We start from the raw sequence: 27,816 nt of genomic DNA on the forward strand, positions 1-27,816 counted from the left end.
CGGCTCCAAGGCGGCGGCTGCAGCGTCGACGCCCCGCTCCCGAGTGCGGCCCGGGCCCGGGGCGGCGGGCTCCGCAGCTGTGGCACCGCGAAGGGCGGGGGCCGCGCGACTCGCGGCGGCTGCGGCGGCTGCGGCGCGCTGACGTCACGCGCAGCGGCAGCCAGCGCGCGCGGAGGCCGTCCCCGCGGCCCCAATCCGGGAGGAGCCCGGGTTGAGTGGGCGGGGCCGCGGCGGCGAACGGGCAGATCGATTGGCAGAGGAGGAGGAGCGAGAGGGCGAGCAGGCAAGTAGGAGCGAGGCGGGGCGGGCCGAGGCTGCACGGAAGTCTCGCGAGGCCGAGCCTGAGCGGAGTGTGGCGGCGGCGGCGGCGGCGAGATCTGGGCTCGGGGTGAGGAGTTGGTATTTGTGTGGAAGGAGGCGGAGGCGCAGGAGGAAGGGGAAAGCGGAGCGCCGGCCCGGAGGGCGGGAGGAGGCGCGGCCAAAGCGGGCGGCCGAGGCGCGGCGGGGCGCCGGGGCGAGCAGCGGCCGAGCGAGCGCGGGGCGCACCGAGGCGAGGAGGCGGGGAAGCCCGCCGCCGCCGCCGCCGCGCCCGCCCCTTCCCCCCGCCGCCCGCCCCCTCTCCCCCCGCCCGCCCGCCGCCTTCCTCCCTCTGCCTTCCTTCCCCACGGCCGGCTGCCTCCTCGCCCGCCTGCCCGCAGCCCCGGAGCTGAGGCCGCCGCGGCCGTGGCGGCCGAGCCCTCAGTCATGGCCTCGGGCGACACCCTCTACATCGCCACGGACGGCTCGGAGATGCCGGCCGAGATCGTGGAGCTGCACGAGATCGAGGTGGAGACCATCCCGGTGGAGACCATCGAGACCACGGTGGTGGGCGAGGAGGAGGAGGAGGACGACGACGACGAGGACGGTGGCGGCGGCGACCACGGCGGCGGGGGCGGCCACGGGCACGCGGGCAGCCACCACCACCACCACCACCACCATCACCACCCGCCCATGATCGCGCTGCAGCCGCTCGTCACCGACGACCCGACCCAGGTGCACCACCACCAGGAGGTGATCCTGGTGCAGACGCGCGAGGAGGTGGTGGGCGGCGACGACTCGGACGGGCTGCGCGCCGAGGACGGCTTCGAGGACCAGATCCTCATCCCTGTGCCCGCGCCGGCCGGCGGCGACGACGATTACATTGAGCAGACGCTGGTCACCGTGGCGGCGGCGGGCAAGAGCGGCGGCGGCGGCTCGTCGTCGTCGGGCGGCGGCCGCGTCAAGAAGGGCGGCGGCAAGAAGAGCGGCAAGAAGGGCTACCTCGGCGGCGGGGCCGGGGCGGCGGGCGGCGCGGACGCGGGCAACAAGAAGTGGGAGCAGAAGCAGGTGCAGATCAAGACCCTGGAGGGCGAGTTCTCGGTCACCATGTGGTCCTCAGGTGAGCGCCGGCGCGCGCCGGCCCCCGGGATGTTTTTGTTTTGAAGGGAAGCCATGTTTTATGTGTGTGATGGGCGCCGCCATCTTCTTCGCGGGGCAAGTATGGCGGCCCCAAAAGATGGCGGGCCGCGGCGGGGGCGGCGGGCGGCGGCGCGGCGAAGATGGCGGCGGAGGCGCGGCGCCGCCCGCTAGGCCGCAATGGCGTAGTTTCCTCGGGCGGGGCGGGGAGGGGCGGGGCGTGCTCGGCCAGCAGTCGGCCCGGGGCCCGTTGTCCGCGGAATCCGGCCGGCCGGCCGCGAGGCCGTCTCCCCGGGAGGCCCGGGGGCGCGGGAGGGCGTTGGCGGGGCTGCGCGGCCTGGACCTCGCGCCCGGGCCGCCGTCTTTCCCCGGCCTTCCTCTGGGGGGCGTCGCTGCCCCGGCTCCGCCCCCGCCCCTTCCCGGAGCCTCAACTACTCCCGGGAGGCGCCTTCCGAGGGGGGCGGGGGCGCCCGCCCGGCCCTCCTTTCGCCCGCCCCGCGCGCAGGCCGGATCCTGCCCGCGGCCGCGCTCCCCGCGCTCGCCTCGCCTCGCCTCGCCTCGGCGGGGCGGGACTTGGGCGGCACGTCGAGCTCGCGTGTGTGCGGGCTCGGCGTCGGCGGGGCCTGTCACCGCGCTGCGGCGAGGGCCTCGCCTCTGCTCCCCCCGCGGCGCCTAGTGAGAGGTGCCGCGGGTTTTTGCAGATTGCTCTCAGTCCTGGGCGTTTGGGGGAGTTTTCTTTCCTTTCTTAAGTATTTGGTTTTTTGCAGGAAGGCTGGTTAGTTACACAGCTAGGAACGTTCGCCACTAAATTGATCAAATCAAGTAAAGTTGCCAGATGCTTTTTACTTGATAGAAAACTCCTTATTTTTCCCGTGAAAAGAAGGATTCTGGAAAGGGTCTTTCTACTGTTTTAGTACTGCTTTGAACGAGGGCCAAAGAAAATATCTGGGGCAGAAGAGCCTTATCTGCATATGTAAATCTTTCTGTTTTTACTTCGTAACTGGTGTTTTCAAGTTGTTATCCTATTATCTTATCCACAGGCTATCTTGTTAAATTGTTGGAATAGTAAATAGACTGAGAATAATCCTGCGGTAACTAGTTAACCTAGTAGCTGTGATAATTAGATTTAAGTGGTAGAATACTTTACGCCATAGTTACTCCAGCGCTGTCTAATAAATTCTCACAATTGGATGGGGCCTCAAAATGTGGTGAACGTTGAGTATTGAAGCGTTGTTAACATTCTCAGGAACGAATGAAATAGGCGAAAAGTCTGGACTGAGAAGCTGGTCTGGTTGTATCGTATCGACCGAAAGCCCCAGGCGGAGATAACTAAAGCTGGATGGATCTGTGACTCAGGACTGAGCGAAGGAGCGGAGGTTCTGTCAAAATGTAATAGCAAGTGCTAACAGCGCTGCTGTTCTGGATTTCGGAGGGCCTGGTAGAACTGCCAGTACTTTGAGTTTAGCAGGGGCTATAGGTTTCAATGAAACATATATTTGAGTACTTAAAAGGTTATCAAAAGATCCCTTCTGTATGCATTCTGGTAGCGCAGAGTGATTGCACAGTGATCGTGTTGGAACTAAAAGCCATGTTTTCCCATTATTAATCGGAATGGAATAAGGGAGGGGTGTTGGTTATTGATGAGTTTGCTGAATTCGGGATATCGTTTGAAATTAGATACTTGGGGAAAGATACCTTAACCACATAAAGCTATATTTATTTTTTCTCACGGTATGGTCATGTTGGCTTTATAGTAATTAAGAAAACCAGGGTATTTTATATATTCTGCATTTGAGCTTACCAAATTGTTAACCCACTTCTCCATACTCAGAAAACTTGGTGATGTAGGCTTTACTTGAAGTGGTACATATCAGGTTAGCTTAAAAGTCATTATTTTCTCTCTGCAAGTGGTTGCTACAGGGTTGTACAGTTTAGGGGTATTTTAATGTCCATTTCTTTAAAGAGTTACTTGTCTGGCATGTATGGTTGGTATCTTTTGAATGGAACAGCAGAAAGGGAATCTAGTAGTTCTGTAGTAGAGTAGTTACAGATCTGAAAGAGTCCCTAGAGATCTGCTTTTTTTCTTTTCTTTTTATTGACATCATTCCCACGTGCACAGTTCGGTTGTTTTTACTGTATTCAGCAGTTGGTGCAATCATCACCACTATCTAATGCCAGAACATTTTTATCATCCCAGAAAGAAACCCCATAACTGTTATTCCCCACCCCCACCCCCCCCAAGCCCTTGGCAACCACTAATCTTACTTTTTGCCTGGATTTGCCTGTTCTGGACATTTTGTTTGCATGGAATCATATAATATGTTGCCTTTTGTGTCTGGCTTAGTCTGTTTTCAAGATTTCATCCAAGTTGTAGAATGTGCTTCTTTCCTTTTTACGGCTGAGTAATATGCCATTGTAGAGATAAAACAGCAGGAGCTGCTTATTTTTGCAGATGAGAAAAGTAAGGTCTAGTTAAGGCTGAATATGTTTTAATATTTAATCACGGTTTAACTGTGTTTTGAATAGTTTTAATCCTTTGCTTTAAGGCCCATGTTTGTTTTTGCTTTTTTTCCCTGGCATGTAATTAATGAACATTTCATTGTTGCCAGATATAGGGCATAGTATTATGTTTTTTTTTTTTCCCTAGATGTTCATCACTATAATTTGGGAGCGACATCCTCATTTGTAGAACTTATTAAAAACTAAACCACTTAACTAAATCACTGGGTCGAGTAGGAAAGCTAACAATAAGAGCTGAGTATTTAAAACATTTAGTTTTGAGAGAAACCTAAGAAGGCTTTCAAATCTTGAGGTTTCAGGTAGTTAGAATTTGTGACCTTCACTCGAGGCTGTTGGTATTTTAACTATCTTCGGTTAGACCAAATATAGAAGTGCTTTGTGCTAGATCGAGTAAAACATCGCAGAGCAGAAAACCATTGACATTAGAATCAGCAAATTGAAAGAAAGTCAAAAAGTATTAAATTTTTTCTCACTTTTATATATTCAGAAAGTTCAGGTTTGCCAAAAGTTACTAATCCTAACCATTCCATTCGCTATTTTGCCTTTTTTACCATGCTCTTTATCACTAAGGAGAGATGCCATAAATGTAAATTCCCATGGAGCCAAGCCCAAGAAACCCTCCAAAGTAATCCTGTCAACCCCATGACCTACAAAGGGCAGCCTGAGTCATAGAGCCCAATGCCTAACCTGGTAGCTCTGGAAGCCTGGCTTACTGATAAGCCTCGGTGCTGTCAGGTTGCGTCTCCCGATTATTAACCCTCCCTCCCCACCACCTCCAGTCAACAGCTGTCTCCCCCAGTAGGAAAAGAAAAATCCGTGTCAGAAGAGGCCACGGCTCCTGACCTACCTACAACTAGCATTTTAGGCTTTTGGAAGAGAATGAATAATAATTTTTTAAAGCATGCCAGACTCCTGGGTTGATATTTACAAAAAGCCTTTCTATTTGTTTTGATGCCTGCTTTAGTAAGATCAGTTTTATTTATTTAAAAAATTATTTTGGCTGCGTTGGGTCTTCATTGCTGCGCGCGGGCTTTCTCTAGTTGCAGTGAGCGCAGGCTTCTCATCGCGGTGGCTTTTCTTGTTGCGGAGCATGGGCTCTAGACGCTCGGGCTTCAGTAGTTGTGGTACGCGGGCTCAGTAGTTGTGGCGCACGGGCCTAGTTGCTCCGAGGCATGTGGGATCTTCCCTGACCAGGGATTGAACCTGTGTCCCCTGCATTGGCAGGGGGATTCTAAACCACTGCGCCACCAGGGAAGTCTGATCAGTTTGTTTTAAGGCTGGGAAATTCAGGGCCCACAACAGGTTATTAGCAAAAACAATTATCAAGAAGGAACATTTCCTAAGATCTACGTTCTTTTGTCATCTCATGACCTTCTCTTTCTAGGTGACCAATTTATAAACTGCTCTCACTACTTCCCATGGGAAGAGTGAACAAAAGTGAAAACTTTTTACAGTTTTTAAATCTGAACATTTACCAGTGAGTTGTGTCCTATTGTATTATTGGATAAACACACAAACATTGTATTTTCAAAATGTGGCATCAGAAACACTACCTGGATGTTGAAGAAAACATTCATGTCATTACTGTTAGCAGACTCTTAGGAAGATGTGGGCAGCTCTTGGAAGTTAGTTGACTCTGTTGTGTAAGGTTGTGCCTTCCTATTTATGGTGGACTTCACAGGTCAGGAGAGGAGCCATTTCCTAGTCCTAGGTGTCTTGTGTTAGTAGGTCCCATTCTGTTTAGCTTTGTGATTAATTATCAGTAACAGCAAGCCCAGTGGTTTCTGGGAATCTTATTAGTAGCAGCATCAAATTTCCCTTTAGAGGGCACTGACCAGAGATCTGACCTTGGCATATCTTAACTTCTGACCTTGGGATCTTTGTAAAATGACTTGTTGGAGTAGGGGGACCCCAAAAGGCATTTTTCATTTCCTTTACAGCAAAGAAATTCTACTCCTTTCTGAATTCTTATGTGACAAAAGGAAGCAGTACACTCAATTTCTTAAAGAAAACTACCCAATTTTAACATGATCTGGTGAGATAATAGGAACTCTCTTGAGTAAAATTCATAGTAACTATTCAGTTACTTTAATCTTACAGTGTGGTTTCAGATATGAATAAACATTAAGCTAATGTAAATGGTTGTGATGGGCTCTTTTCTTTCTTGTGTAAGTTATTCCCCTCAAATATAAGAGCTGAGGGGCAGGGAAAGAGGCACTGTTGTGCTAGGGGCTGTTCTGTGGTGTCTGGACCCTGTCTCCTCTCCTAGGAGAGCCGTAAACTTCAGGTAGAATTTCTAGCGTCTCAGAGTATCACACTCTTAAAAACACTCCGAAGTGTCTTTCTCCTTTTCCAGTTCTCAATTCTGCTCCCTTCTTTCCCCTTTTTGTCTTCTAGATTTTAAGCACCCAAAAAAAATAGAAGCTGCTGCCATGACTCCAAATTGAGAGTTGGTTTTTAATTTTTAATTTTGTTGATAACTCACTTGTAATTTGTAGTAATACATATGGTTATTATACTAACTACGTTTTTATAGATTCTTGACAAGGACTGAATACAGACTGCTGGATTTTACTTCTGGGGATCTGACTGGATCACACACACACTATTCCTTTCTGAATTAGAGTCTAAGGCTTAAATTATGTGAATTCACTCCCTTGCCTAAAAATCCCTCAAGCACAACAGTGTGGATATACTTGATAACCACTGAACTGTAAATTTAAAAATGGTTATTAGAATGGTACATTTTATGTTTTATATCTCCACACACACATCACCATCATCATCATCCCAGAGACATACTATTGCATTCAGTAAAATCCAAACTTCTCGTAACCTGCCAGGCCACACATGATTTGGCCCCTGCTTTCCTTCCTGACTTCCTTCCTTGTCCCTATGCTCCCATTAAGCTCCAACCTTCCCAGCCTTCTTTCAGTTTCTTGAACTTGTTGCTTTGCACTTACTCTTACCTCTGCTTCCAGTGCTCTGACCCCAGATGTTCACCTTCTTAGTGCCATCTGTTTTTCAAGTCTCAGCTCTCAGAGGCCTACCCTTTCATCCTTTCGAATTAGCACCCCCCTCGCCATCATTCTCTCTCAACCCTGTTTTATTTTCTTTGTAGCACCGCCTGAAATTGTCTTGCTTTTATCTTTTAACTTGCTGCTTGTCTACTTCCTCTAGAGTGTAAGTCCTGGGCTGTAACCCTGCAGCCTTAACGGTGGTACAAGGCACATAGAAGATTCTCAGTAAATAACTGAGTGAATGAGTACATGGAATTGTGCTATAAGGCAGATCCTAGCCTAGAGTCCAAAATACCACTCTTACCTATTACTACTTTCAGAAAAGGAGTAGTAAGTGTGAGGAGAGGGTAGAGAAGCATTCGTTTTTTAGAAAAAGCATGGACTTTAGTCAGTTCTAGATTCAAATGCTGGATCTACCACTTACTGTGCCTCTTTAGATACACTACTTGGCATTTCTCCCCCGCCCCGGCCACGCCATGCAGCATGTGGGATCTTATTTCCCCACCAGAGGTCGAACCCGCACCCCCTGCAGTGGAAGCGCGGAGTCTTAACCACTGGACCACCAGGGAAGTCCCACTACTTGGCATTTCTGAGGCTTGATTTCTTCAACCAAAAACTTGAGGTTAATACCATAAAGGTTTTGTTTGAATTGAGGAATGTGACAGTTGCTGGCATGAAACAGGTACTCAGTAAATGATAGTATCCCTGCCTAAGGTCTCTGCTAGTGGGGAAAAGTGGAAACAGCCTATGTCTGATTTTTTGTTGCTTAGCAATGAATCTCAAGTATTAGCTCTCCCCCATTTCGGTGAAGGTTTGGCTTGATGGCGGTGGTGAGTAGATAATGTCATTTTGGTCAAAAGTTACCTAGAATGGTCAGACCAAAATTAATGGCCTAAGATGGAAGGTGTGGAGAAACAAAATCTAGCCAACCCACAAATAAATAAATAAATAGGGAAGTAGGTAAAGTAATATGTAAATTGGTGAAAATCAGGATCACAGAAAAAAAGGAAGCATTAGGGTCAACCCTAATGAGCTTCCTGGCAATCAAGATAAATAAGGAAACTATACTACTGTTAGCTGATTCTAAGATAGAAAAACTTCTAAGGGAATCAAACTTTTCTTAGGACTGAATTCTAAAATAAACTGTTTTCTATATGAAGGGGCCCACTGAGTGATAGCAATGCACAGATTCCAGCTAGTATAGTGTCAGATTTCATGTAGTGTCTTGGAGCAGCCAAAAGACTTAAATGTAACCTAATTGAAGGTGATTCTTTACTTGCTTACTATAGTTTTTAAAAGTTTAACATTCTTTAAAAACCATAAGCATAGGACCTACTCTTCCACTTAGGCCCAGGAGGGAGGGCAAAGTGGAATAAAGGTTTTTTGTTTGTTTGTTTTTTGGAATAAAGGTGTTTTTGCACACCTCTTTTCCAGACACCATGGTTCCCATTTAATGTGTTACCTTGTTTCAGCCTTATATATGATAGGTGGTCTACCCTTTAATAAATAAGGAAACCAAAGAAGGCTCAGTGATAGCAATGAGAGGCCTCTTGAAGGAAAGAGATCTTGATCTGGGCTTTGGAAAGCCCAGATGGGGGATGAGAGGTGGGCAAGAAGGGAAGGAGCGTTGTGTTTGTTCACATACCTTTTATCAGACATTGAATAACATTGCAAGCAAACCAGTTTGGTGGGAGCATGGAGGGCATGTGAAGCTCCACTTTTGAACCTGTTTTCTAGGCCTGTAGAGTGCTCCCAGCCTTTACATTTAGTTCCTTAGTCATTTCTTTTTGACTGTAAATGGTTTGAGTCTCTTTGCTTTGCCTCTCAAACGACTGAGAGTGGCTATAGCTTTGGTAACTTAGAAACTGAATAGCTAAGAGACAGGAACTTATTTATGTACCTTTTTAACCTTTTGAATAGGTCCATGTACAGAAAAAAGAATGTTTTTAAAATGTGAATGAATAGATTGCCCTGCGGAAACAATTCAAAGTGTGCCACCCCATTCCTGGATGATATTGGCTAGAGTTTGTTTTTCCAACACCTTCCATCTTAGGCCTGGTTGTTGTAGGTCATTTGCCTCTAGCCGTAGTGTTAGTGAGCATGGGAATCATCTAATCCACACTTTTGACTAGAAGTTTTCTCAATATTACATTTTTCCTACCACCCTACTTCTTTGAATCAATGACTTGTTTTCTCAGCTTTTTCCAAACAGGAATTCTGAGATTTCGTTTTCATTTGCTCTGCCCAGTTGCGTTGTATAATCACAATTATAAGTTTAAGTCACGTTGATTATAGAAACCGATTTTTTTGTTTGTTTTGGAGTATAGTTGATTTACTATGTTATGTTAGTTTCAGGTCTATAGAAACTGATTTTGGTGACACTTCTAATGTGGATTAACCCTGTCCCCTTGAAACAATGAGATAATTAACTAAGTCCTGCCCTCAAGGAAAACTCCAGAGGAGAATATACAAAACAGATTTTAAAGCAAATTTAGATACTTTGTTTCATGAACATGCTTTACTTTGATGTGTATTTGTTTGTTTGTTTTTAATTTATTTTATTTTATTTATTTTTGGCTGCGTCGGGGTCTTCGTTGCTGCCCGCGGGCTTTCTCTAGTTGCGGTGAGGGGGGGAGGGGCTACTCTTTGTTGCCATGCGCGGGCTTCTCATAGCCGTGGCTTCTTTTGTTGTGGAACATGGGCTCTAGGCGCTCGGGCTTCAGTAGTTGTGGCTCGAGGGCTCTAGAGCGCAGGCTCAGTAGTTGTGGCGCACGAGCTTAGTTGCTACGCAGCATGTGGGATCTTCCCAGACCAGGGCTTGAACCCGTGTCCCCTGCATTGGCAGGCGGATTCTTAACCACTGCGCCACCAGGGAAGTCCCTTGATGTGTATTTGATAATTACTCCATTGCCAGTCGCTAGAACTCAGTAACACATATAAGAAAATTGATAATCAGAGCTGATCAGTTAACACCTTCATCCTCCCCTATACAGCGAAATCTATTTCAGTAGTAATTCTGAAATGGAAGGAATATAATAATGGCCACTGCAGGCAGTGAAAATCTGTATTTGAATACATATTATAATAGTAAAACATTTTAAAATAAAATTGTACAAAAAGAAAAAATGAATTAATACTTCTCACTTACATTTTTTGAACAAAGAGGGAAGCTTATGTACATATGGTCTGTAAATGCAGTATTTGTCTTTTAGTGCATCATAAATTTCTATTTGGCAAAAACTTCTGAAGATTTTCTTTGCAAAAATCAGATAAAATGGCCAAATTATAAACAGTGACATAATTTGATCTGTTGCTTTAATATGTGTCCAGTTCTTGGTGGAAATGAGGCAGACATCTTTGATTTCTTCTGGCAATAGATCCTAGCATCTTTTGTCATTTCTCTAGTAGTCTTCTTTGAAATGTGATTTTTTTTCCCCTATATAAATAGTTTATTTTCTTAAATTTTGCTGTTGAATAGTTAACAACCCTCTGTTTTACAGTTTCTGTGCACTGGTCTTCAAGGAGTTCTCCAAATTAACTTCCATGAAATACAGTGTTTGTTAAGGAATAAGTAAGAAATGTGATGATAATATGAAGTTTTAAGTATATATTATGAAAGCATACAGTAACCACAGCAATTATTTAGAACTTAGACCAACAGAAGTTTTTTTTGTTTTTTTTTTTTTAAGGAAAGAATATCATTGACATTGTTTTTGAAGTGCAAGTATATAGTGATAATCAAAAGCAGACTGACGTTTAATCAGTTTAATTACGGTTTTTAAAACGATGTACAGATCATGCACTTATTGTGTGTACTTCAGGACAGATTGCTTTCACTGTGCCACTTTCACTTGGTGTGTCACTGATTAAGATTCTCATTAGACAAAGGTGGTTTTCTCTCTCCATCTGAACATATCTCTTCAGTCTCCTTTGCAAAGTCCTCATTCTCTCAATATTGGAATTACACAGCTTTTGGTTCTGAGCCTTTTCTCTTTCTATATTTTTTTTATAGATAAGATATATTTCTGCAGCTTTAAATGCAGTTTGTATGCCAGTGATTCCCATTATATTTCTCTCCAACCTAATTTCTTCTTATCCCCAGTACGTAGCTATTTTTTACCTCCTTGAGGTCTGTCCACTAGGTGTCGCACAGTTAGCTAGTGGAACCAAACCAAAGTGGGATTCCAGATCCTCTCCTGCAGATTGTCTCTTCCCCCATTTTCCATCTTAGCTAATGACACCACTGTCCTCCACGAAACACAAACAAGAAACTGAGATGGCATACTTGACATCCCTCTTCCACGCCCCCACCGGTCTGATTCATCACCCAGCCATGTTCATTCCTCCTCCACAATAAAACTTGAATCTAACCTGTTTTGTTTTTTTTTTTTTAAATAAATTTATTTATTTTATTTATTTATTTTTGGCTGCGTTGGGTATTCATTGCTGCACGTGGGCTTTCTCTAGTTACAGCGAGCGGGGGCTACTCTTCAGTGCGGTGCACGGGCTTCTCATTGCGGTGGCTTCTCTTGTCGCGGAGCACGGGCTCTAGGCGCGCGGGCTTCTGTAGTTGTGGCACGTGGGCTTATTTGCTCCATGGCATGTGGGATCTTCCCAGACCAGGGCTTGAACCCTTGTCCCCTGCATTGGCAGGCGGGTTCTTAACCACTGTGCCACCAGGGAAGTCCCATGTATTCTAATTCTTAATCATTTGATTGTTTTCTGGGTACTTTATATTCTTTTTTTATATATATATAAATTTATTTATTTATTTATTTTTGGCTGTGTTGCGTCTTCGTTTCTGTGCGAGGGCTTTCTCTAGTTGCGGCAAGTGGGGACCACTCTTCATCGCAGTGCACGGGCCTCTCACTGTCGCGGTCTCTCCTGTTGCGGAGCACAGGCTCCAGACGCGCAGGCTCAGTAGTTGTGGCTCACGGGCCTAGTTGCTCCACGGCATGTGGGATCTTCCCAGACCAGGGCTCGAACCGGTGTCCCCTGCATTGGCAGGCGGATTCCTAACCACTGCGCCACCAGGGAAGCCCGGTACTTTATATTCTTGAATGTTGGAACTAAGAACTGATCCTCAAGAAATATTTCCTCATTCGACTTCAGTTTGTGTCACCCCAAAATTCATATGTTGAAGCCCTAATCCCTGATGCAATGGTATTTGGAGGGTGGGGCCTTTGGAAAGTTATTAGGTTATAAAGCCCTCATGGATGGGGTTAGTGCTCTTATAATAAGAGACAGAAATTATGTAATGTGATGAGAAATGGTGTGTATGTAAGGATACAACAAGAAGACATCTGATGTCTGGGAACCAGGAAGAAGGGATTCAACGGGCTGGCACCTTGATCTCCCGAACTGTAAGGAATCCATTTCTGTTTAGGCCACCCAGTCTAGAGTATTTTTGCTATAGCAGCCGGAACCGACTGAGACAGCTTCCCTCGCCAGAATGTAAGTCCCAAGAGGGCAGAGACCTGGTTTTGTTTCTGCTGCCTAGAACAGTGCCAGGCTCACAGGAGGCCCTCAGTATTACGTGTTGAACTAATACAAGGAATGGTTGAGCCTGTGATTCCTTTATGCCAAGAGCTCAGGTTTCTTTCTGCCCCAGCACACTTGAGACATCATCCTTATCAGTGGCTTGCTCAGAGCAGCAGTGATTCTCAACCTTGCCATCATTCTTGTATTTATTAGAAAGATACAAACAAGAATGTGTCTTCACTGTGAGAAGAAAAATCGTTTCAGTGAAGAAAAATAGCCCCCCTACCCACCAGTTTATTTCGATACCACTAGAAAGTTGATGTGGTAGTAGTTGTGCCTAGGCTGGAGCGATCAGAGGGTAAAGGAATTATCACAGCCCTGAGAAAAGAAATGAGAGAACCTGGTCACAGTGCGGAGTCCCAGCTTTGTAACTTGTGATCGATAACCACATTTCCTGTTCTTTTTTAGTAATGCATCCAGCTGGGTTTTCTTAGGCTTCTTCATATGTAAATGGGTAACCTGGGTTATATTATCAGGTTCTTTCTAGTTCCAAACAAGAGGCCGCTGAGCCTAACAGTAAAGCGCGCAGGTCTTAGAGTTCACCCCTGTTACTCACTAACTGGTTAACCCTGAGCAAGTTACTTAACCTCTCTGTGTCTCTGCTTTCTCTTCTGTAAAATGAACTTGCTAATTTGCCCACTTCATAGGGTAATATGTGCAGTGATTAAAATAGTGCCTTCCCAGAAACATTCAATAACATGTCAGCTGCTATTATATTCTGTGGTTCCTTGTAATGACCTATAATGTTCCCTAAAGTGAAGAGCGGTGGGAAAGGAGAAGCATTTAAAGTTTAAAACTGTTGTAGTCTGTGCTTTGCATTGTGAAGCAATTTGATGGAGAAGCAGAAATTTTCAGTTAGCATTGAGAGTTTTGAAGCATTCTATTTTCTGCTTTAGTCACCAAAGTAGTAGAAGACTGGTTTTGGTCTCTGGGCGCTTCACTCTAGTTTGAGAGACAAGGCCAACAGAAGTTCAAAACAGCATGATTTAGAGTTCATCAGTGTTATTATTCAGAAATAATCCAGGAATTCAAAGGTAAGAATCTGAGGTTGGAGCGATGAAATCAGCCAGCCCTTAGAGAATTTGAGCTAGACTCCAGAGGGTAGGCTGGGTTTGGAGAGAGGTGATGAGAAAGAGGAAAGGGAGAAACTCCTTATTCTTACTGAATATTTCCTGCCAAGCACTTCTGAATTAACCTGTGTGAAAAACAGGCTGGTTGGAATATAGAGGGCATGTGCAAAGGAGAAATAAAATACTAGATATGGTAAAATGAGACCAGACAGCATTAGGACCCAGAATGGTCAGTAGGATTTGGTGTGTAGAATATAGGGGACTCATTGTGGGGGTCAGTATTCCTTTTTTTTTCTTTTTTTTTTTTTTTAACCTGTTGGATTTGTGATGGTATTAGAACATATAAGTAGAGCTCTCCTACATTCTTTGAATACATTTTTAATTTATTTATTTATGTATTTTTCTTTATTTCTTTGGCTGCGTCGGGTCTCAGTTGTGGCATGCGGGGTCTTTGTTGAGGCATGTGGGGTCTTCTGCCGCCGCGCGGGGGCTTCTCTAGTTGTGGCGTGCGGATTTTCTCTCTCTAGTTGTGGCACACGGGCTCTCTCATTGAGGCACACAAGGTCAGTAGTTGAGAGGTCCGTGGGCTCAGTTGCCCCGAGGCATGTGGGATCTTAGTTCCCCAATCAGGGATTGAACCCATGTCCCCTGCATTGGAAAGTGGATTCTTTACCACTGGACCACCAGGGAAGTCCCTGAACCCATATTTATTGAGGACCAACCTACATGCCGACTCAGAGCGAGGCTCTAGGGATACATGGGGATGAAAACGGACAAATATCCCTGTCCTCGTGGAGTTTACAGTCTAGTGGGAGTGGGTGACAGAAATCATACAGCTATGAGTACACATTGTAGTCAATAAAAATTGCACAGGTAAAGGCCATGAGGTTAGGGTGGATGGGCCATGGTACATTGGAGGAACTTAAAAGGCCAATATAGCTGGAGCTAAGAGTGAGGGGAGAAGAGTGAAGAATGAGGAGGCTGGAGCGGTAGGCAAGAGGCTAGCTAAGAGGTGAAGGCTAGAAAATCAGACCTGAGTCAGCGTTGCAGAGTTGGTGGTTAACAGGAAGTGTGTGTGGCGGACAGAAAGCAGAACTCTGAGAAGTGGTAGGAGGAGAAGCAAGGAAGCCGAAGATAAGCCGCCGGTTAGAGAAGTGGGCGTAGAACCCAGAAAAGTGGGTGCTGAGGACAGTAATGGCCAACGCTTCCCACTGGGCTAAGAAGGAACACTGAGGGAAAGGTTGTTGACTTTGGCATTGAGGATTTTGGTGACCTTCAAGCAGAAACAGGGTTTTAAGAGATTGAGGAGAAAGACTGGGTGGGTAAGAGGTAACGGCTGTAAATCCCCCGTTTAAGAAGCTGCTAAGGAAAGCGTTTTTTTGTGTTTTTTTTTTTTTTAAAGAAATTCACGTTCTTTTATTTATTTATTTATTTATGACGGTGTTGAGTCTTCGTTTCTGTGCGAGGGCTTTCTCTAGTTGCGGCAAGTGGGGACCACTCTTCATCGCAGTGCACGGGCCTCTCACCATCGCGGCCTCTCTTGTTGCGGAGCACAGGCTCCAGACGCGCAGGCTCAGTAATTGTGGCTCACACGGGCCCAGTTGCTCTGTGGCATGTGGGATCTTCCCAGACCAGGGCTCGAACCCGTGTCCCCTGCATTGGCAGGCAGATTCTCAACCACTGCGCCACCAGGGAAGCCCGAAAGCGTTTTTTATAGTTTTAAAAATGTGTTTGCTTACGTATACTTCTTTACTCAGCTAAGACGATCCATCTTATGATGTTTTTCAGATGAAAAAAAAGATATTGACCATGAGACGGTGGTTGAAGAACAGATCATTGGAGAGAACTCACCTCCCGATTATTCAGAGTATATGACAGGAAAGAAACTTCCTCCTGGAGGGATACCTGGCATTGATCTCTCAGATCCCAAACAACTAGCAGAATTTGCTAGGTAAGTTATAAGAACTTTTCCTTTCTTTTAGTTAAAGAAAGTACTTGAGTGTTGCCAGCTGTGTTTTTTGGTGCCTAAGTTACAATAGTGGTTTGTATTCTTGCTCTAGGGAAGCTTCTGAAAACAAAAGCAGTTGGTTTTTATTTTCAGTAGTAACTGTGCTATGAATGTAAGTGGCAACATTTTAGATTTGAATAAGATGAAGCAAATACCTACTCTTTCATTCTGTAATTGATGTTGCTGTGAATAAATAAAATTGCACGTAATTTGTTTGGAAATGGATCTTTACACTGCCTCCTGGCCTCTTTGTATACATTTTAAATTTGCGTGTATTGTCCTGGTCTGAAGCTGCTGGAGGCCTGGGTCTGTACTGGATTTGTACAGCTGACCGCTGGAAAGGACTTCATCAGTTCCGATTTCAGCATGTCATCAGTTAGGCTCCCGGTGTTTTGTTGATTTAAGCTGGCATGACAGGAAGAGATCAAATATTTAGGGCCAGGACCCTGTGCCCGACTATCCAAGGTGAGGAGCAGGAAGGAAGGTCTGAACCCAATGGTTGTTTATTTGTTTTGCCTGAAACCAGCCAGATTCCTATAGAAACCTTGGCCCCTTTTTACATTATTTTCTAGTATAGTTTGGCAGTTTTTATAAGGACGTGAGAAAACCCACACAGATGTAAAATTTTAAATAAAATGAAATGAACTAATCTAGAGTAGGAAGTATACTCCTTTTCCCTACTTGAGGTTGAATGGAACCTGGAACAGCCCAGGAAATGGAGGCAAAGACAGAATCAGTAAGAAAGAAATCTTTGTGCTCTCCTGTCCTGTCTGACAGAGTGGAGCACCTTTCCCACCCACCCCCACCCCCCACCCCGTCTCTTGAGAGCAGAGTAGGGAAGAGCTGGAGACCCTGGGGTGTCCTGGTTTCTCCCAGCCCGCCAAAAACAAGCTGGGCGGCCTCTGGCCATTTGGAACCTCAGTTTCTCCACATGTCATGTGGGTATAAGAATACCATTGTGCTTCGATAAAAGGATCAGTACCCTTTTCTCCTTTCCAGTGAAACTGTAGTTATAGGGAATATAAACATTAATTTATTTCTGATTTATCATGGCTTTAAAAAACTGAAGGCCCTATCCTTTTGTTAATGACACCGTGTTCCAGCTTTTATTGCTGTTTGTATTTTAAATACAGATATGTGAATTAAATATTAACTGCCCTGCTCCCCTCCCCACCAAAAGTACAAATAAAAATGGAATCTGTAGGATACATAGTTAGCAGTGAGGTCAAGAGTTTTTGGACAGATTGAGCCAAATATACCTGTGTTTAATGTTGTCATGTGTTCCTAAAGTGAGTCACATCTTCCTTATGGTACTCAGATGTATTGGGGTATGGGCTGCTATTCCAGGGATAGAGAGATGGAACACGGGAATCAAGGAGAGCTTTGTGGAGGGGGCAGCGTTTGATTTGGGCCTTGAAGAACATGGAGTTCTGACGGTGGATGGGGTTTTCACGGTGGGGCCTCCATGCCAGAACAACATGAACACAGAATACATACTCACTATCCAGTATATATTCAGAAAACAGAAGTAGTCAAGTTTGGCTGTGAATTAGGGTGCTTACAAGGAAATGACTGGGTTTAGGTAAACGTAAACCAGATCATTAGAGCCTGTGAATACTGGGCCAAGATACGGGCTCTTTAGTATGTATGTAGTAGACAGCTGGTGAAGGTTTTTTTGAGCAGTAGAGAAGGGGTTGTATGATCAGAGATTTAATTTGAGAGAATTACTTTTCAGCTGTATCCAGGCTGGATGGGTGCAGGGACACCCAGGAAGTGGGAGAAACCAGTTGAACAAGAGCTCATGAAGGCCTGAGCCAGAATTGTGGCGGGTGGCGGTCAGACTATGTAAATGTGAGTAAATGTGACAGAGATGACAGGAGACAGTGGAAGACAGAGACAGGTTGGCTGTATGTCTACAGGGAGGGGCAAATGCACATTAATTTTTTTTAAATGCGCATTAAAAGCTTTGCTCCATAGGTGACAGGGAAATTGGGAGAGGGTGCTGGTTTGGGGTTCAGAGTGTGCAGTGTTTGGTTGTAGATGCTGAAGAGACATCCGTGCTGGACTTGAGGTGGATTCAGGAAGTAAGTTAGGGCCAGAGCCATCTGATGGGGAGTGGCTAAGAGCGTGAGAGGGTTCTGTAAATAAGCTCTTGGCGGGGGCAGTAGGAGGTTTTGGAGAGAAAAGAGTAAAGTCTTGGGAAGGCCCTTGTATTCAGAACCAGTGACAGAGCCAAAGGATCATTCAGACAGGTAGAAGACTCAAGAAAGTAAGTACAGGGGACTTCCCCTGGCAGTGTAGTGGTTAAGACTCCGCGCTTGCACCGCAGGGGGCACGGGTTCCACTGCACCTCCCTGGTTAGGGAGCTAATAAGATCCCACATGCCGTGGGGTGCGGCGAAAAAGGAAAAGAAGAGAAAAGAAAAAGGTAAGTACAGCATTCCAAGAGCCAGTAGAGTTTCCAGAAGGGCCAAGAGAGGGAAGAATAAGTATTTCTCTAAATAATATATTGTGAAGTAATTCTGGTGGAGGAGCAGAGGGCTGAGGCAAGGTTTTGCCGAGAGGTGGGGCCCATGGGTAGTGGGCAGTAGAAGTGATGAGGTGTTGGTGGCCCTTAGCGTTGTTCCCCTTGCTGGAGAATTGGGTCAGCAATCTTAAAGCTTGTCCCCAGTTCTCTGAACAGAAACTCCAGGATGTTTCAGCTCTAAACTCAGGCACATGTTGCTAAAAGCTTCCGGAGAGAAAAGATAGGTTTACAAAAGGATGATAATTGAACCTGAATGAGAATTTTCTTCAACAGCAATAGATAGTTAGAAGACAAAGGAGCAATGTTCTGAGATTTCTGAGGAAAATTATTGTAAACATAGAATTCTTGATCCAGCAAAGCTATCAGTCCAACACAAGGGCAAAACAATGGCAATTTTAGACACCTAAGGATTCATTTTATGTTGCATGCCTCCTTTCTGAAGAGGTTACTTGAGGGTGTGCTCCAGTACAATGAGGATGAACATCAAAGGGAAGACTTCCTAAAGAATACAGTGAACAGAAAATCAAGACTGCTGTGCAGTAGGCTGGAAAACTTGCTCAGTTTAGAATAGGAAGTCAGTGGGTTGTAAGAATTTCTTCAAGAAAAGTCCATTTCATTCAGTAGTGGATAGAATGAGCAAGAAGCTAGAAGATCTTGGTAGTATGGGAAAGAGTCTTCTAAAGAAGAGAAGATAGTCAGAAACTCCGTGACAAGGGTGGCAGGGTTAAGAAAACCATGGCCTAAAAATGGGGCATAATTTTGACAATATTTAAAGAGAGAACACTCATTTGACTTGACTCTAGGAAAATTCTCTCCTTGGTAACTGAAGCTCTACTGTATTGGACTTGGAGAGCATGAAATATGATCCTAGCACACAGTCAAATTCTTTAGTAAGCATTACTTATGTAATTACCTGAATATAGTGTGTGTTTATTTTCTTTTATAATCAGCCTGTTAAAGATTTCATTTTGTATACAGAATAGAATGTAATCTTGCTCCCCTTGACAACATGTACAAAGTAAAGGTACAGGATTTGGGCAGTTGTGAGGTTGGGCTCATTCTCGTCCCCATTTTCCATAGTATCTCTTGAAAAGATGATGTAAAACCAAATAAATCTAATTGGGCAGTGGTGGTGAGAAATAGTTGAGCCCGGAATGCCCTATTCTGTTAGGGCTTCACATTCTGACAATGTAACAGCTGTGAATAGGACTTTCCAGAGACCCCAGAATGGTGACTGGGTCTCAAAGCTGTTGACAAAGAAGCGCCAAGTTTCAAACTGTTGGGGGCCATATCTTATCTTCTTGGCTTATAATAATGCACAGAACTTGTTCTCCTGGCCTCCTCTTTTCATCCATCCCCACCCTGTGACTCAGTTCTCGGCTTAAGGTGGCATGTTAGTTGCTTTCCCCTCCCCTCCATATACTGGGGTGGTAGGATTCTGGACTGGACTTGGAACTGACCAAAGAATGTTCAGGTTCCTGCTGTACTGAGCCTAGACCGCTTAGTAAATCACTTAGTGTGTGTGAACAAGTATAAGAAATGATGACTTATTTGAAAGTCACGGTATTGCGGAGGTGGGACTATGGTGATTTTGTTCTTTCTTGAAATGTCTTTTTAGTAAATACTTCAAAAATTGGTCAGTGGGTGGGACCTGGAGAATTCTGTTCCCTGATTAAATTGTGTGCATTTTTCATTAACTAAACTTAGCCCTTTGGAAACCTTCTGTGCAGGAAGATGAGAATAACAAGTGGTTAGGTCAGTCCCAAGTTGGTGGTGGTTTGTTGTGGTTCACTACCCACCCTGAGACTTTTTCACTGGTTTGATATAAAGATGAAGTGTGATGGTGGAGCTGAAATGCCGTAAAACCCCTCAATACCACGTGAACGTACACTAAGAGAGAACCCGTTGAACAAACTTGGGCTCGTTTGTCTTAGGCGACACAAAGAAGGGAGGTGAACGGTGCTTGCAGATGGTAGCGCTGTTACACAGGGCCTTCTGTCCCGTCAGCACAGCTGGTTCCAGTCTGGAGTCAGCTAAGCTGCTTATTTTCATTCAAGAATCACTTCTTCAGAAATGTTTCATCTTGGCTTCTGGGACATTTACAGATTTAACTTAGTCAGAACTTCTGGTTTACATAATGCCCTGCTGAAAATTGTCCAGGAAATTCCTGCAGTTTGTGGTACTGGTGTCCAGCCTTTACAATGTATGCAGAATGGCAGAGTGTAAAATCAGCAGTCACGTCATAGGGCACAAAGTCTCTATTTTTAATTGAACAGGAAACTTTTGTTGCCTACCTGGCCCCTCCATATAATTTCTAATACATGGAGGGGGCCTTTCCACTTTACCTGTGCTGTTCTTTCTCAGTCTCTCAGTCCTTTAGTTGACAGTGGTGGTTTGGAGCCACCAGTACCTTCTGGGTTGTTAAATACAACTGGCATTTTTTTAAGGAATGAACTCAGTTTTTGCCTAGGCGCATTTAGCACAGGTTGGCGGTAATAATAGCCGTCATTTCTCAAGAGCTTAATGCACATCATCTCTTAATTTTCACAGCTCTAAATAGGTAGCATTAATACCTTTTTACAGAATAAGAAACTGAGGCTGAGAAGTTAAGTGATTTGCTCAAGGTCGTGCAGCTGGTTGAAGCCAGCACCCAGTCACACATCCCACTCCGCCTCGTTCATGATGCTAATGCTCTTGTTTGTCACCATCTCCAGGTCCAGGAGCTTTGTACGTTTCTCAGTCAGTGAGAAACATATCTTGGTTACTTGTGAGTGACTAGTTTGGGTGGGTCAAGAAGGTATTCTAAGTAGTAGGATATAATTTTAGTCTTTTTAAAAAATTACTCTCTTTTTTAGGATTTCAAATATATATATATATTTTTTATTTTGTAGGTTTATGTACCAATTGTTGCCACAAAGATTTTTAGTCTTTACTCACAAAACAGAACACTTTCAATCTAGGCACGCTTGTTTGGAAAATGACCTTTTTAGTGTTTGCATTCGAATATAATGTAAAAGGTACCTGCATATACTGCCTCACTTGCCACTCTGAAGTGAAGAAGAGTGATTTGCTCAGGAGCTTAAGAGTGGCTGCAATTAAATACCTCCACTTCCTCCTTGAGTCCAAGGGTGTTTGCCCAGATGCGTTTTAAACTCTCATTCTAAAATTAATTATATTGCTAAATATTAGCACACATTTTAAAAACGACATTTTAAGAAGAAATACCACTTAATAACATTCAAAAAATAAATCAAGAGTTGGGTGAATGGCACATAGGACTGTTCTCTTTACTTTTGTGTATATTTGAAATTTTCCATGATAAAAAAAATTTAAGTTCCTAGGAATGAATTTAAGAAAATTTGTGAGGTCTGGGGACCCTCGTAGGTAACTGGGCCACACCTATCCTACGGGCATAGGCATTTCACTGCCATTGTCCCCATGTTCGAGCCCTAAGGCGGGTGGAAAAGGGGAAAGGTTGTCAGTATGACGTATTTGTCAACCCAGTGAATGTGTTTTTAAAGTCAGAGTTTTTGTTTTTGAGATAATTTGCATACAGTAAAATTCACCCTCTTTTAGGTTAGTACCATTTTATGAATTTGGACAAAGATAATCATGTAGTTATCTTCACAGCCAAGACAGCATTTGAGTGGAATCATCAAAGAGTAAACATCTTAATTGGGAAGATTGAAGCTTGGTTCTTAATATACAGTTCTTATTATTAACATTTGATTGGAGTAGAACCCTGTCATATGAATCACTATTATTTTTCAGACTCTGTTATTATAACCTCCAGGTGGCGCAGTGGCACCAAATTTTTGTTGTACCTGGTTTTGTGAACTCAGACCCAAACTGTGTTTAAGGTAACATAGGCTAGTTCAGAGCCCTGTACACAGCAGGCACTTAGAAAATGTTTGCTAACTGATGTGGTAATCTTCCAAGTACAAGAAAGAACAAGTATCTACCGGGTTGGACTGGGGAGGATACCAGACTGAAAACGTTCTCTTAGAATTCCAAGTAGGAAATTTGTACTGTCTTGAACAAACTCCTTAGAGATAAGTTATAGCTACCAGATGAATTGTTTCACCTCTGCTCATCCAGGGTGTGGAAAGTTTAAGGAGGTGATTTCATGAGTTCAGGTTTTATAAAGTAAGGAGCATCAGGGAATCCTTTTCTCAGACCAAGAGTGAAGAAGGATGATACTGTTAGGGCCTTGGCTCCCTTAAAGATGACAGCAGCGATCTTTCACAGTAAAAGAGTGGTGGTGAATTAGCCTACTCTCAGGGAGCATCGGCTTAGTTGTGTATTAAATACGCGTCCTCCCTCATACAGGAGAGTGAGATGGCAAAACTAGGGACAAGGACATCGGTTTCAGAGATTTTAAATCTTTTTTTCTAGTTTTTCTAGGAACTCTTAATTTCTCACCCTCTACCACACACAGATCTTTAGGTAGTTTTGGAGAGAAAGTTTTGACAAAAGACCAAAGGTTGGTTCAGTGAAAATAGCAGGTAGGTAAGTTACCAAATAAGCAAGCTCTGGGTAGTAACTCCACAAGCAGGGCTCTCCCTGACCGCCCAAGTGGTCGAAACTATAATCTCCCTCCCATCACCACCAACACCAAAACTAATAGTATGATAAAAATTAAACAGTGTGAAAAGGTTTGGGGGGGGGGTGTTCCCGCCAGTCCCTAGGGGCTCCTCCCAAGAGTAACCAATGCTCACAGTTTGCTGTGTTTCCTTGAGCTATTATATGTATATAAATAATTCTCTTTTTAAAAGGAATTTTCTGTACCCTTTTTAAAAAATAGTCTGTTTTAAAGATCATTTCTGTCAGTATAAGATGGACAACCCCCCCTTTTTTAAGCAGTTGTATAGGATGTATAGTTTTAAGACCCTCCCATATCTTCCTTTTCTAAAGCACCCTTATTATCACAGCAGCTGCTTTTGGATACCTCACTTTGCTTACCTCACGTTGTTCCCACTAGGAGTTTCATCTATGATTTGGGGGCTGTTGGTCTTTTTTATTTTTTAAAGAGTTTGGGGAAAAGAGCAGATACTTAAATCACACAGCTCACAGTGCCATCCTAAGCTGCACCAGCTTATTAGCTGCGAGGCCGTAGGCAGCCACTCGGTCGTGCTTGTGCTTGAGCATACGTACCTGTAGGTGGAAGAGTGCTTCTTCACAGTCGCAGGTCCTCGGAGAATGTGAGTTTTCTCATCCCTTCCCCTTCACGGAAGCATGTCGTAATCTTAGTTTTTGTACTTATAGGGAAAGCATTTTAGGGACTATATGATTTATGCCAGATGAGTCTACCCATTCCTACAAATCTCTCTCTCTTTTTTTCCCCCCCGTTTGGTAAGAATGAAGCCAAGAAAAATTAAAGAAGATGATGCTCCAAGAACAATAGCTTGCCCTCATAAAGTAAGTAATGCTAGGGGGAAAGTGTTCATTACTGTGAAGGAAGTTTTAGAGAGCTTATAAGAAATCGCACTTTTTATTTCCATCTTCATAATTGAGATTCAGTGAGGAGCTATAATCTGGTTTCTAAATTCAAGAGACTGTATTTTGTGATGTAAGTTTTGTTGTTCCATAAAGGCCACTTAAATTTAAATACTATTAAATGGGGTTACTGTAGGGTGCCAGTGTTTTTATTATCACTGTGTACTGAATATACTCTGTTAGGATTTTATTCTTTTTGGATTGTTAACAAGTCAATCTTAAGGCATTGGGTTGTGTCTCACCCATGGACTTTTATGGGACTGTGGGCTCCTTATGGAAATTTGGAAATCATTTGGGATGTTGCTGAAGTGACCCTAATAAGACTTCATCATTTCCTTCACAATTTTAATTTACCCTGTTAATTGTGTGTTCCTAGGGAGTACTTAATTGTTTTCAAATGTGGCTATTTATTAGTCTTTAATGATAGCCTAAAAAGTACTTTGAGATATTGATTGGGTCTGTTTTAAACTTAATTGGAGGTGAAAAGTATCAAGTAGGTGGTACAGAAAAACAGGAGGGGAGAGATTTTGAATGGAATAAAAAATTTAAAAAAACAACAACAACAGTTGGAGAAGGATAAATTTACTTTCGTGGTCTCACCTCTGATGACTGTGCACCCACAAATTCTTTCTGTCTCTTTTTTTAATGTTCTTGCTGTGGAAATTTTGATATGTAAAAGCATTTCTTTTGAGGCCAAATACTAATAAGCATTTGAAAACAGGCCTTAAGTGCTCATCTTCTCTCTAGCTTCTCTCTGTACTTCTTTTCCAATAAGATTTTTTTTTTTTTCCAATTCCATTTTCTGAATGGAAACTCAGCCTAGGGGTCAAGGTGAAAAAACTGTGGCGCCCCGTCCCCTTTCCCCCCCCCCCCCCCGCCCCCCTTGCCTGTGAAGCTGTGCAGTGTTGACTCGTGCTGTCCTTCTGTCCTGCTGTCTGATCATTTCCCCATTCACTCCATTATTGGGCAACAACTGCAGAAGAAATGGTGCCGGACATGCTTCTCCCGAGCACTGCCTACCCATCTGCCTCCCCCCCCCCCCCCCCGCTCTGGTATCAGTTTACCTGCTTCTTTTCCTAGTGTCTCACAAAATAAATTTCTTCTGTAGTTGCCATTCCTTGGAGACCCTCTTGCTTCTTTCTCTGTCAAGAAGGGGAAAGAGGCAAAGAGAGAAGAGGGAACAGTAGGCGATGGAGAATGACAGCCCATTCTTGCAGCACAGAATACGGGGCCCACCAAAGGTAGTGGTGGACGGCCGTCATCTTAACTCCGTTTCTCTCAGGGCTTCTGTTACTTCATCTGGGGGCGTAGCCGGCAGCCAGGGTGTCGGGTTCTACTCCCAGCCTGGCTCCTACTAGTAGCGTGACCTTGGGCAAGTCTACTTAAAGACATCTCTAAGCCTCAGTTTCCTCACTGTAAAACAGAAGTTTGCATTACATGTTAAGGCCTTTTTCAGCTGTTTTTTTGTTTTTGGGTTTTTTTTTGTCGTAAATAATTCAATATTTCTACTGTAACATGAAGTAAAATGTATGTGGGGAGGTTGGGAGGGTCGTTTTATTGTGTCAGTGAAGGCTGTTAAGCGGTAGAATCGTTTGTAACAGTTTGCAGTGTGAACCACTAAGCTTCTCTCTCTGTTCGAAGGGCTGCACAAAGATGTTCAGGGATAACTCTGCCATGAGGAAACATCTGCACACCCACGGCCCCAGAGTCCACGTCTGTGCAGAGTGTGGCAAAGCTTTTGTTGAGAGCTCAAAACTAAAACGACACCAACTGGTTCATACTGGAGAGAAGCCCTTTCAGGTAGAGCCAGCCCCTCCTCCCTCCGCTGTCCCCGCAGGTGTAGGCAGGGCGGCAGCAGTGCTGGAGAGACGCCGCCCAGAGAGGCCACAGTGGGGTCCTGGTGACTCACTCGGGGGGCTGCCCCAGCTCTCGACTCCGCCGCGTGTGATCTGTGTGGTACCAGAGACGGGATGTGTCGAGGTGTTCCTGGAGTGTACTTGACGTCAGGAGAAACACGGGATTGCTCGAGAGCAAGCCTAAAACAGAAGTTCTCATGCGTTCACTGTGGGATTAAAGCAGTTTACTTGCTGTGCTTATTTTTTATAGTATATTGAACTGCTAATTGACAGGGAACTTCTAAAATTTTTGCTGTAGGAGAGTAACTGTGAAAATAGTATTTTGCCTTGTTTTTAGAAGCCCATGAACAAGTGAACGAATTAGCAGGGCAGCTGGTAAATCTAACATGGTTCTTTTTGATACTTGACACCAGAAACCTTCCTAACCGTTTGTCTCTTATTATTTGAAATATTTACACAAATGTTAGGACCCTAACATGAGATTTAGGAAGATTCTTGCTGTTTTGCTGAATGTTTCTCTTACTTTGTGTTTAAAAAATTCATGAGGGCTATGCATGGGTCCTGGGAGTTGTCCGGGCAGAGTTACAGCTCCCTGCCCCCTAATTTAGACTGTATCTCAAAAGCTTCCCCCCAGGGCAGGGAGGGGCAAGGAGGGGCAGGGAGGAGCCGAGTGAGGTAGAAGAGGTAGGCTGCTCTCCCCCCAGCAGTGCGCTGCCCCCTCCCGGGCCTGGTTGGAGTCTGAGCGGGTTGTCTCTGGTCTCTCCTCGACAGTGCACGTTCGAAGGCTGCGGGAAACGCTTTTCACTGGACTTCAATTTGCGCACACATGTGCGAATCCATACCGGAGACAGGCCCTATGTGTGCCCCTTCGACGGTTGTAATAAGAAGTTTGCTCAGTCGACTAACCTGAAATCTCACATCTTAACACATGCTAAGGCCAAAAACAACCAGTGAGAAGAAGAGAGAGAAGACCCTTCTCAGCCTCGGGAAGCATCTTCCAGGAGTGTGATTGGGAATAAATTTGCCTCTCCTTTGTATATTGTTTCTAGAAAAGAATTTTAAAAATGAATCCTACATACCCAAGGGACATGTTTTGATAAAGTAGTAAAAATAAAAAAAAAAAACTTTAATAAGATGACATTGCTAAGATGCTCTATCTTGCTCTGTAATCTCGTTTCAAAAACACGGTGTTTTTGTAAAGTGTGGTCCCAACAGGAGGACAATTCATGAACTTCGCATCAAAAGACAATTCTTTATACAACAGTGCTAAAAATGGGACTTCTTTTCACACTCTTATAAATATGAAGCTCACCTGTTGCTTACAATTTTTTTAATTTTGTATTTTCCAAGTGTGCATATTGTACACTTTTTGGGGATATGCTTAGTAATGCTATGTGTGATTTTTCTGGAGGTTGATAACTTTGCTTGCAGTAGATTTTCTTTAAAAGAATGGGCAGTTACATGCATACTTCAAAAGTATTTTCCTGTAAAAAAAAAAGTTATATAGGTTTTGTTTGCTATCTTAATTTTGGTTGTATTCTTTGATGTTAACACATTTTGTATAATTGTATCGTATAGCTGTATTGAATCATGTAGTATCAAAATATTAGATGTGATTTAATAGTGTTAATCAATTTAAACCCATTTTAGTCACTTTTTTTTTCCGAAAAATACTGCCAGATGCTGATGTTCAGTGTAATTTCTTTGCCTGTTCAGTTACAGAAAGTGGTGCTCAGTCGTAGAATGTATTGTACCTTTTAACACCTGATGTGTACATCCCGTGTAACAGAAAGGGCAACAATAAAATAGCAATCCTACAGAAAGAATATGGCAGAAAAAGATCTGTAAGCACAGTCTTATTTCCTTTTGTTGTCCAGAATAATTATAATTCTTGAGCCTCCCAGAAATTGGAAGTTAAATAAAGCAACTCAAGTTTCCTTTATTTTGCACTCAATTACAGTGACTTGTGATTAAAGCAATGCATGGATATTTTAATACTTCCCACGTGTACTGAATTCTGAAAGAGAGAGTAGGTAACAGGCATCCCGAGTTAAGGAACTACCTCAGAGTACCCCACACCAGGCCCGTTGGTAATAGGATTTTGGTTTTAGCTCCCCCAGCAAACATGTGACCGAAGCAGTGTGTGCCCTGGCCTGTGTGTGTTCTCAAGGTAAGGTGTTACCTGGCAGGGGGCGCGAGCAGAGGGGAGACCAGGCATTTCCATTGCTCAGGCCGCCCTCAGGGCAACTCCTGCAGGTCCTGGCTTGTCTAACAGGAAACACTTATGGTTATTGGCTGTTTGGTTTGAGAGCCTTGGTTCCTCCATCTAGTGGAATCTTTAAATG

At 44.3% G+C, this 27,816-nt stretch overlaps 1 protein-coding gene across 1 annotated transcript; it reads left to right on the plus strand.

The window, feature by feature from the left end:
- Nucleotides 1–602: 602 nt before the first annotated feature.
- On the plus strand, nt 603–27,408 carry YY1 (YY1 transcription factor). Its single transcript, XM_059914991.1, has 5 exons — nt 603–1,417; nt 15,374–15,536; nt 23,477–23,537; nt 25,257–25,415; nt 26,243–27,408. The coding sequence occupies exons 1-5, from the start codon at nt 745–747 to the stop codon at nt 26,423–26,425; spliced, it is 1,239 nt and encodes a 412-aa protein (XP_059770974.1). The 5' UTR covers nt 603–744; the 3' UTR covers nt 26,426–27,408.
- Nucleotides 27,409–27,816: the final 408 nt, after the last annotated feature.

Source organism: Balaenoptera ricei, chromosome 2 (assembly GCF_028023285.1).
Source record: "Balaenoptera ricei isolate mBalRic1 chromosome 2, mBalRic1.hap2, whole genome shotgun sequence".
Lineage (NCBI taxonomy): Eukaryota > Metazoa > Chordata > Mammalia > Artiodactyla > Balaenopteridae > Balaenoptera > Balaenoptera ricei.

What these genes read in the sequence shown, in the direction of transcription:
- YY1 (XM_059914991.1), top strand. Translation starts at nt 745, where the DNA reads ATGGCCTCGGGCGACACCCTCTACATCGCCACGGACGGCTCGGAGATG. An exon ending in CAATAGCTTGCCCTCATAAA is followed by an intron (nt 23,538 to 25,256) that starts GTAAGTAATGCT and finishes CTCTGTTCGAAG; the next exon opens with GGCTGCACAAAGATGTTCAG. An exon ending in CTGGAGAGAAGCCCTTTCAG is followed by an intron (nt 25,416 to 26,242) that starts GTAGAGCCAGCC and finishes TCTCCTCGACAG; the next exon opens with TGCACGTTCGAAGGCTGCGG.